Source organism: Manacus vitellinus, unplaced genomic scaffold (assembly GCF_001715985.3).
Source record: "Manacus vitellinus isolate BGI_N305 unplaced genomic scaffold, ASM171598v3 scaffold_7_pilon, whole genome shotgun sequence".
NCBI classification, from domain to species: domain Eukaryota; kingdom Metazoa; phylum Chordata; class Aves; order Passeriformes; family Pipridae; genus Manacus; species Manacus vitellinus.
The window spans coordinates 13,374,675-13,384,793 of record NW_021940813.1 but is presented as its reverse complement, the minus strand read 5'-3'; the positions used below and the strand labels follow the sequence as shown (position 1 = coordinate 13,384,793).

Below are 10,119 nucleotides of genomic sequence, written 5' to 3'. Positions count from 1 at the left end.
TTCTCCTGGCAAACTAGGGCTTAGATGTCTGCAGAGGAATTCAGAAGTATGCCTGAGTCCCATGAATCCTAGGTGGCAGTAAGCCCTCTTCTGTACCATTCTAAATCAACAAAGTCCCATTTTTGTGGGATATTAATATGACAACACTTTAGTGGCTTCAGAAAAACAGTAAGCTAATGCAGGATCTGGCCCACCCTTCCACAAGTACTCCCTCATGAGGAATAGTCTGTTTGGCTGAGCAAATCCTCCTCAGTGTCTCAGGAAAACTTGGATATATGTATCAGTTAGATCCATTAGATTCAACTTCTGCAGGCATTACACTAGCACATGAAGGTTATCTCTCTGAACTGCTAAATAAGCAAAAGAAACCTCAGCTTCGAGGTTTCGAGTACATGTTAAAATATGTTAAGGCAGGTGCTGAAGGACCTCACTTGTAAAGCTTACAGTGAAACAGGTACCTGTGCTGCTGAGATGCAGTACTTTACCAGAAATACTCAGTAAGATATGGCTCTCCACAATATCAGTTAGTGCAATACCTACTGCGCAGTCACATCCAAACTCAGATACTGCTCCCCTTGTTTAAAAACAAGCAGAGCTTCTGGTCCAACTCAACCAAGCTACCAAACTTGCTGTGAGGGAAAATATGAATGTAGCTGGTGAATCAGCACAGGACCACTTTCTGGGTAAGGCAGGCACAGATTTTAAATGTCATCCTCCAACACACCCAACTGATCTACAGTGAGGTTTTCCCAAAGGGAGTAGTTTAGCTAGTACTAGCTATCTTTAGGCTAGTAAAATCTACAGGCTCAAAGGAGATACTCTTTTTTTCTGATAAAAGACAGTTTCTCACAGACGATACAACTGGGACATAACTAAATGAACAATTCCCTCCTTGACACCGCAGTTCACAACTGGCACAATGATTCTTTACTAGGTATCCAAACACTTCTGAATAATACCATTTATTGAAAATATTTTGAAAATACATTTGCACATTATAGACAATCTTAGGAAATTCTTCACTTTTCACAAACCAGTGGCCAGTGCCTCTCAGTGGGGAAGACACACAGTGACATCAATTCTGTCAATAACTATTTCTAAGGCACACATTTGCAAACTGCTTTAGAAAAGTAATGCCATAGGAATACATTTTATATTTCACTATCATTAAAGCTTCTTTTACTAAACAGATAAACTGGCTGTGTAACCTGAGATTTCCTAGAGCAATGCAAAGCTTCAAACTTGATGTTTTACAAAGCTGTAATAAGGGACATGGTGCCTTTTAATTTTGTGCAGATATTTAATTTTTGATGAATTTTTAAAAAGTCATTTTGCCCAAAACCAAAATGAAACACGACACTCAGAATTCCGAATTTTTCTTTATAGGAAAGTGTGTTTCAGGCATCTGGAGCCCATCAGTTACATAGCTCAGGTCCAGCTTCTGTGACAGGTTTGATGATGCCCCACTGCTAATGGGATCCAGCCTTACATCCAGTACAGCACCTCTCACCTTCCTCTCCTGTCTCAGTGATTCAGGCTCCAGTCCTGGCTTTGGAGGGCTGCTTGCAGTTGCTTGCATGCAGTGGAAGAACTTGTGATTTTTAAATTGAAACACATCATTGTATTCTACTGGGGATTAAGTGCTGTGACAATGGAGTGGTCACTGGATGCAGAAAAACATCCTAGAAAACACTCCAGGTTTGTGACTGGTTCTTCTACAACTTTCACACAAGTGTTCAATATGATTGCATTTACTTTCTCTCTTACAAAATATAAATACAAAACCAGCTTCTAATATCACTTCTGTAATTTTGTAGGTCAGTATTACCAGACTTCCAGGAGAAATAGAGCAAATGAACTTATGTGGAATCAAATCACTTATAAGAGCAAAGTGAAAAAATGTGTATCCAACATTAATTATTACAATCACAAAGAACTGAAATATAGCAACAATTTTTCATTTGTACATATTGAACAGCAAAAAAAGTTAAAAAAAAAATATATACAAGCTTAACAGGGAAACAAATCTGAAACAGTTTTCTACTGCTCAAGAATAAGACAATTTTCCCTTAAATGTTTTACTGCATTCCCTCTCACTCCCAAGAACTAATGCGTTTTGTCTTCCTGTTGTAAGGCAAATTGAAACCAGTCAAATCTTTCTTCAAATCAAGAACAGCTGTGAACTAGTGAATTAATACATATTCACCTAAGATCACTCTGAAATAGAGAACAAGATCAATAATGATTAACAGCTAAGGTGCACACCTGTTTTGTAACTTTTAAAGAGAAACAGCATTTACACAGAACTGTTTTTGCTACAGGACAGTTAAACTGTCACCTGTAATGAGAATTACTGAAAGCCATAGAGGAGGAGACAGTATGAGAACTGAAAGCAGCTTAGTCTTCTACTTTCTTCAATATTGTTTTGTTCCCAAGTTTCTGTAACATAAAAAGATGGAGGGGAAGAAAAAATAAATGTAAAAAAATCAATGATTAAAAACATTTTCTCTCTAACTCAGTTTATTTCATGCTTATGTAATTTTCACTCAAATCTGCTGACTGACTCCAAAGTAGTCCTATGGTAAATACTAAAGTAGATTCATTTCATCTGCTTCAAACAGCACAAAACAAACCCACAAAGCTAAATATAGTCTACATGTGTACCCAGCTCTGATTAATGGGTAGAATTAACTACAAGATAAAAATAAATGAACCAATGCTTCCATCCTTCTTTTATATCCAGATTTAGTTTTTTAGTACTTTCTAGAGTAATTTTGTTGAATACAACTGGTATCCACCAGTGACACGTTCAAACAAAATCAACCTGACTACTGATAACCCCTTAAAAGCATCACAAAAGTACATTCATCCACACACTGAACAAGCCAGAGCTGCAACAGTAAACAGAGAACTACCATTCATAAAGCAAAGTAAGGACAAAGCTAAAGGGGCTGTCCCATACTTTGTGCTGGTCTCAAGAAACATAACCATTGTGACGTTTGGAGGTGGGAAGGATCCAGGCAAGAGTGAAAAGGAACATTTTGCTTACTTATTTTTTGGTCATTTTACAACATGCATCAGTACTGTATCGATATGTACCAGGTCATGAAATCATTTAACATTCTGTTCTCTGTTCTCATGATTTTGGGATGGATTATTATTTTTAACATGTGGTACATGAGATGGAAAAAGAAATAAACTGAAAATCCCAGAAGAAACTCAGGCTGCAGCCAAGGACTGAACTCCAATTTCTAGCATCTCATGCCTGTACTTCAATCAGGAGATCATCAGGCAGAAATGCATCATTCATGTGTAGCCTTAATTGTCTGTTTGGCACAGCTGTTTAATGACTACACCACGTGAGAGGAATAAAATCAGAGGGGAAAGTTGTGTCGTGCTTACAGAAGTGCTCAGAAAAACACGAATCAGAGTGCCATACCAGCCACAACTCTCATGAATCTGCACAGTGAAAATAGAGTAAGGCTAAGTTTCAAACCCAGATCCTGCAGAGATCAGGTGTGTCATACTGAAATTAAATTTATGACTACCATGTTTACAGGTTAATAAATAAATGATCCAACACCAGTCTGGCAAAGCCTATGGCAAACAAAGCTATGATTTTATAAAATTTGTTTGTATCTCTATCACTCTGCAGATTAAATCCAAGTACTTATGTTGGGATGTCTTTGTGGTATCAATGCATCAAATGCAAATAAAGGTGAATATTAATGCAAAATAAAAAGCCATGTCTATGTAGTATACTCAAAGTGATTCCAACTTGCAAATTGAAGTAACAAAAAAAATAAGACATAATTTAAGTGATTCCAACTTGAAAACTGAAGTAACAAAAAAATAAGACATAATTTAAAAATGTATTTTCAATATATCTTCAAACGGTAACACAACTTGATTTTGTATAGCATCCTACATATAAGATGTACTCAAAACACTTAGCAGACTTTAATATCACAATTACAGAGTTAAGCAGCAGAAGAGAAAAACAAGTGCTACAGGCAAGAAAGAAGACATAAGCTCTCAGACGGGATTTGAAACAAAAGGGAGAATTAAGTTAACTTTGTCTCCTGTTTTAAGTCTAGAAGAAATAAGTACCATAAAGTAGTATCAAAATGATTCAGTTTACCTCAATAGCATCATCCATTTCTGTAATCTCATACAGTCGTTTCAGCTTGTGCCAGGATTAGGAAACTCTTTTTCTGGAGAACTGTCATCGCTTAGGTCACTGTAGCTGTCGCTGTTAGAAGCAATAAGCATTCAGAAGGATCTAAACCAAATATTTTATTTCAAACCCTCCAACCCATGATGCATATGATCAACACTTTCCTCAAATGCAACCCATTTCCAGAAAACTTAAGAACATCTTTCTCTAAAGGAATGGGCTTAAGTTTGGAGTTTAAGACCTGACAAGAAAAAATATTCTACCTAATAAACAGTATGCTCAATTTCTTTTTGCTTGGCTCCTGTACATTCATTCTACAGTTTGCTAGTGCTGTGTGGCTACAATCATGATTAACAACATGGAGAATAACAGGTATTCAGAGTAAGCATAAAAGGAATTTCTCCTTTACGATAATCAATGTTTTGACCCAAGAAAAAGTTAAGATAACTTTATCTACTCAGAATTCTTCAACTAACACTTAAATTACAGTTTTTGTTCTGCCAGTCAGAACATAAATAATTTTCATTGCACCAATCAATATCCTGACAGTTTTTCCTAGGGTTTTATCCCCTTCTGCTGTCTCCTGAGAGAAGCAGATTGGTTTTCACAGAACAAACAGCCATGCAAGTGATTATTTTATAAGTGGCCAGAACAGGGAAACAGTGAAGAACAGGAATCATCACAGCAACTGAGAGAAATAAGTGCCCACCAACCACATTTTCAGTCAGCTGTGAAGTCTGTTGGGTCTCCAGGTTTATCTTAACTTGAAGTGCACTTACCCCTACCATACTTCATTTCTGCATTCTGCTTTCCATATATTTGAATTCCCCAAGATCAGAAGCCAGCAAAGGGAGCCCAGGGAACTCAAAAGTACATTTGAGCAACAGTAATTCTGGTCAGTCCCATGACAATTCAGAGCATAGGTTATGGTTAATACAGTACAGGTGGGGATCTCAGACCTCACACAGCTTTGGGTACCAACTCTACGCCAGCCTCTGCACACCTGTCTTGTCACATCTCGTTTTTACCACATACACCTTCATCCTCCAGCCAACAGGACCTCAGTCAGGTCATGCTCCCCACCAAGGGGCAGATCTCCTTCTGAGACACCAAGAAGGTAAGCAGCCCATGACTCACCTAGACACAGCCTTATCCATGGATCTCCAGTGACTGCCTGCTGGGTAATGTTTCAAGGGGAACTATGTAGCTTCATAGCTAGAGATCTTTGATTAAGACTGCAATGTGGGAACAGTGAACAAACTGCACTCAGCTATACTAGTGCTTGTTATTGAGCACTGCTTTGTTGCCTGAATTTCATTGTCTCTTCTTTGAGTGAAAAGAAAAACCAAGAAAGAACAAGTAAAAGATCAGCCTTTTAATAGCGTGGGACAGGCAGAGCGGCACCAGCAATCATCTCATTTAATTTCTATCTCTGACTGTTAAGAAAGCCTCCCACAGTTACAGCAAGTCACTGTACCAAGTTTTGTATAAGACAGCATATCTATTTTGGCTGTCCTAACATTAAGATTTTGCCTACAGCATTTTGCCCTTTCTTTGCATGACACACATGCTGCTGATGTGGTTCTTACAAAGAGCGTGTCATATCAGCCTAGCATGAAATGCTCAATTTGATCATTTCACCAGCTGGCAATCAATTACACAGTTCAAGTGAGGAAAGTGTTGTTAACAGTATGATCAAGCATGCCAGATGCACACAGACAAACACAACATCACCGACGCTGTACTTACTTTTTTCTGAAAGTACCCATGGAAACATGGAACAAAAATTCAGTATTATTAAACAGTTCCGTATTTTCACATCACAGCAAAACAGCAAATACCATCCACAGAACAGAGTAAAACTGTGATTGTAGAGAGTTGTGTAATCTTATGATTGCCCTGATTTAAGACTGAAGTCTTCAGAGAATTTTTTTTAAATCAGCTCTGCTGCCCAGTGACAGTCACAGCTCTAAAACATGCCAGAGCTCTGTATACAACACAGTATAGGAGTCAGATGCTTAAGGAAAAATGCTCAGGGAGTGAGTGAAGTGAGTGGAGAACTGCCCAGCTTCATCACTTGAAGGCAGGTAGGTGCTGATTCCCAGCCAGCACTCTCCTCCTAGGTCCTCTGCCACCCAAGGTCACAGGTTTTAGAGGCATATGCCCATAGAAGCAGTCACACAGCACCAGATGCTTCCATCATTTCCCCAACTTCTCAAGCCTGCTCCCAGTTTGCAGAACTAATTAGTAATTACCTTGGGCAGTAACCTGACACCCCCTTCATCTTGTTTGTAACAATTCTTATAACAGTGGAGTCCAACAAAAAGCAGCTACTGAGAAGATCTAAGACCACTAGATATAAGATCTAACCCCAGCAGCTGTATTCCTTTTTTTTTTTGTGAGATTTGCAGTATAAAGAAGTGGCCAAGGAAAAAAAAAAAACAAAACTCAAAGAGTGTGTAGTGTCACTGCACCTAGTCAGTCAGTCACTTTAGTCTTTAAGATGAAAAATTTTGGTCACTTTGATTCTTACATCTAATCTAATCTAGCTGTAGTTAATGGAAATACATTCACTGCACAGTGAAATATTAACCAGTACCTAGCTGGTATTTCCCTTTGCTGTTAACTAATGTGAAACTCCTTAAGTTAACACAGAACACTTCTTAGAACCTAGCTGGCATTTCACTTTGCAGTGAACTGCAACGTATTTCCGGACCTGAGCAAAGAAAACATCCTTTGTTGAGAAATTACCTTACAGGGTTTTGTTTTGAAGTTCACTCATCCTCAGATCTCTGTCTTCTCAAGACGTAAACAATAAAAAGAGCTTTCCCCTGCTTGTGCATTATTATCAAATTAATTCCCCTTGCAGATCTTGCTTTTCTACTGAGAGAAGTATCATCATCTCCCTGCTATTCATCAGTCTAAAGCATGGAAGGAAGCAAGATGAGAAGATTCCCTATTGGTATGGTATAGAAGGCAGCTGACTGCTGGGGCCATATGACATGTAGCTGGAATGCATTACCTCAGCTGCCAAATCACTTGAATTAAGACTCAAGATCAATTTTAAACCTGTATGTTCCAAACAGCTGCTCAAAAGCACCACACTGCCTGCTTTCAGTGTTCTTATTAAGAAACACAGGCAACTGTAAAATGGGGACTCCTCAAACATTCTACTTGTTTCCCTTGGAAAATCCACATTCTTTAGAAACAAAGTATTTGACAGTTTCAGAGGATCTTTTTTTTCTTTTTTTTAATGTAAAATTGACAAAAAATTCATTTTCCAGAAAGGTAAGCAATTTAAACAATTGTTACAGTAATGTTATGCCCTGCAAAGGCAGGAGCCAAGCTAAATGCATTTCTTTCTCAGTGCAAATTAAAGATAAATGTAATTAGATTTAGTACAGGCTGTGGTTGTTTAAAACAAACAATTGTTTAGCTTTCAAGAACACAGCAAAAGGAAATCTGTTAATTATTATCATTTATTTCCTCCCCAAAAAGCTGAATTATTAAAGATATTATAGTCATTAAAACATTACTTAGAATAAATGCATATTTGACTGTGCAATGGTTATAACTGCAGTCACCCATATGCAGTGCACATTTCTATGATCATTATATGGTCAAAAAAATTATATAACATTTATTATTATGATCATCATTATACAATCCTATGCTTCAACAAAACATCATTTCATTAAGGAATCCCTCAGGACATACCTGAGTCCCCAGTCCCAATCTGCCAGACACCTGCACTCACATAACTGGACCTAGGATAACATCTTCATCTGAGATACTTACCACCAGCTTCTTAACAATCACTGGAGAGAAATAGGCACTTGCAGCACATAATGTGTATGTGACCCACATAACAATAATAATGAGCTATTTGGCTCCTTGAAGTGCATTTTCATTTAATGACTACAGAAAAAGACTTGAGGTGACTAGCTCAGAAGGGTCTTCACTGTAAACACCTAACACTTAAATGACAAAGTAACTGACTTAACTAACCATTAGTAAGTGCCACTATGGTTAAGAGAAGATTTCCTTTAAAACTCTTCCATAGTTTTCTGTAAGAGCACTGAGGGTAACAAGAGGTCTTTGCTGCCTGGACCATCCTCACCTGGGGCCTTCCCCATTGGTGACTGTCACTGGAGCCAGACCCCTTGCCTTCTTTGGAGACTGCAGTACTGACTCCTGCCAGTCCTCTCCCTACCAGGACAGCTGCCACCCCGGCTCCTGGATTGTCATCTTTTGTGGAGCAGCCCCTCTCTTGCTGCTCTCTTGACAGTCTTCAAATCACATAATTTCTTTCACTTTAATCTGATATGCCTGGATTTGGCCAATGGCAGATGCTATGCCAGATGCATTCTTGATTGGGGACAATGTACAGGGGACATCAGAGATAGCCCTGCCCATACTGCTTTTGTCTTTCATACACCAGAACATGTCACACAGGTTCTTTTCTGTTCACAGGTGCTCACCCAAACTTTCCTCCATAGCTGACCTGGGAGACAGCTGGACCATGCTACTGCAGTAAGCTCCACATGGGCAAATTTTCTGAGGTTTCTGGCGGTTTTCTTAATGCACCACTCCTTTTCTCTGGCCACTTTTGTTCCTTGTCTCTGAACACAACTCATAAGTCATCTTTTATTAATAACCTGCCTGAAAATGAAGAGAGTACTCCGTGATGGCACTGGATTGGTGCCTCACATTAGTATATTCACTAATGATCAGCAAAAATTTCTTTTGGCAGTAGTCATAGCTGCCCACACTTTCTCACCTAGGAACATCTCTCACTTCCTACATTTTCTCCCATCTATGGAACATTTGTGTTTAAATTATTTATCTTTAGCTCTTTATCCTCTTCCTCCAAAGATGTCACTATATTCAGCACAGATTTCTAAATTCCCTACATACTTTTATGTTATTTCTTTGTTCTGAGCAGTGCTTTCAGCTCTTATTTAAATGACATTATTTGCAAACATAATTAATGCACTCTGGCTTATTCTTGCAGGCCATTAATAAAGGTGTAGGTTGAGGACAAAGAAATAAAGCCTGCTGATGCTAAACTTGCTATGGGGAAAAAAACCCCAAAAACAACAAACCAAAACAAACCAGCAACATGGCTTTATTGTACATCAGTGATTCTGCAACCCATATTACGCTGTTCCTAAAGATAAGCCAGTTTTTATTATTTTTTCCAAATGAAACTATGTAAGACTCAGTAAAAGCCAACAACATTACATGTGAAGTTCCCCTCTTCATCCACTGGTTTTCTATTAAACCCTTCTGTTTTCTCTTACAAAGCAGTCTATTTGTGGGTATTGTATGCTTTGAGAGTCTCATGTGGATCTAGTTTTCTCTATCCTTGAAAATGAAACATGTAAACTGGAAGCCTCCCACGTGCCTCACTTCTATATGAAATGGTGCTTTCAGTATTTCCATGGAAAGATGTGGAAAAGGTCATGATTTAAAACCATTCACAAGGAAATGAAGTGCATGGCTTTGTTTGATGACTGGGCACTCATGGCATAAAGCATGAGAGGCTGAAACCACAAAGGCAACTTGGGTGCCCAACTACCACTTCAGGTAACTAAGTAATAGCTCATCACTGAGTTACTCTGATCCTTTGCTCAGTTCTTGACTGTCTCTATACATACCAAAGCTTCTGGGAACTAAGTTTAAAACCCCTGAGGATACATTCCAGTCTCAAACTAGGTATGGTCATGCCCATGTGTGCCTATGTCTCTACCAGACTAGGCCTCACAAAATTTTAAGAGAAGGTTTATTCACTTTTATTTATTTAGGGCACTCTCCTGGGAGTTGTAATGCATCTTTAAATTTACTACTAGCTTTGCTTAGAAGCTAGGGCTTCTGTCCAGGTGTCAGATGTTCTAAAACTGCACCCTAATTATGGGGCTGTTAAATGTTTTGGGGTAATG

The 10,119-nt window shown here is 38.5% G+C and overlaps 1 protein-coding gene across 2 annotated transcripts in view; it reads right to left on the bottom strand.

The window, feature by feature from the left end:
* Positions 1-946: 946 nt before the first annotated feature.
* Positions 947-10,119, bottom strand: part of CTPS2 (CTP synthase 2) — a 62,187-nt gene continuing 53,014 nt past the window's right edge. Inside the window, exons 17-19 of one of the 2 annotated variants that reach the window (XM_018084258.3) lie at positions 5,927-5,932; positions 4,142-4,252; positions 947-2,439 (exon numbers count right to left, since the gene is read on the bottom strand). In XM_018084258.3, the coding sequence (XP_017939747.1) occupies positions 4,183-4,252; positions 5,927-5,932 (76 nt within the window). In that variant the 3' untranslated portion in view covers positions 947-2,439; positions 4,142-4,182. The remainder of the gene's footprint in view (positions 2,440-4,141; positions 4,253-5,926; positions 5,933-10,119) is intronic. The other variant, XM_018084259.3, reaches the window with a different exon arrangement.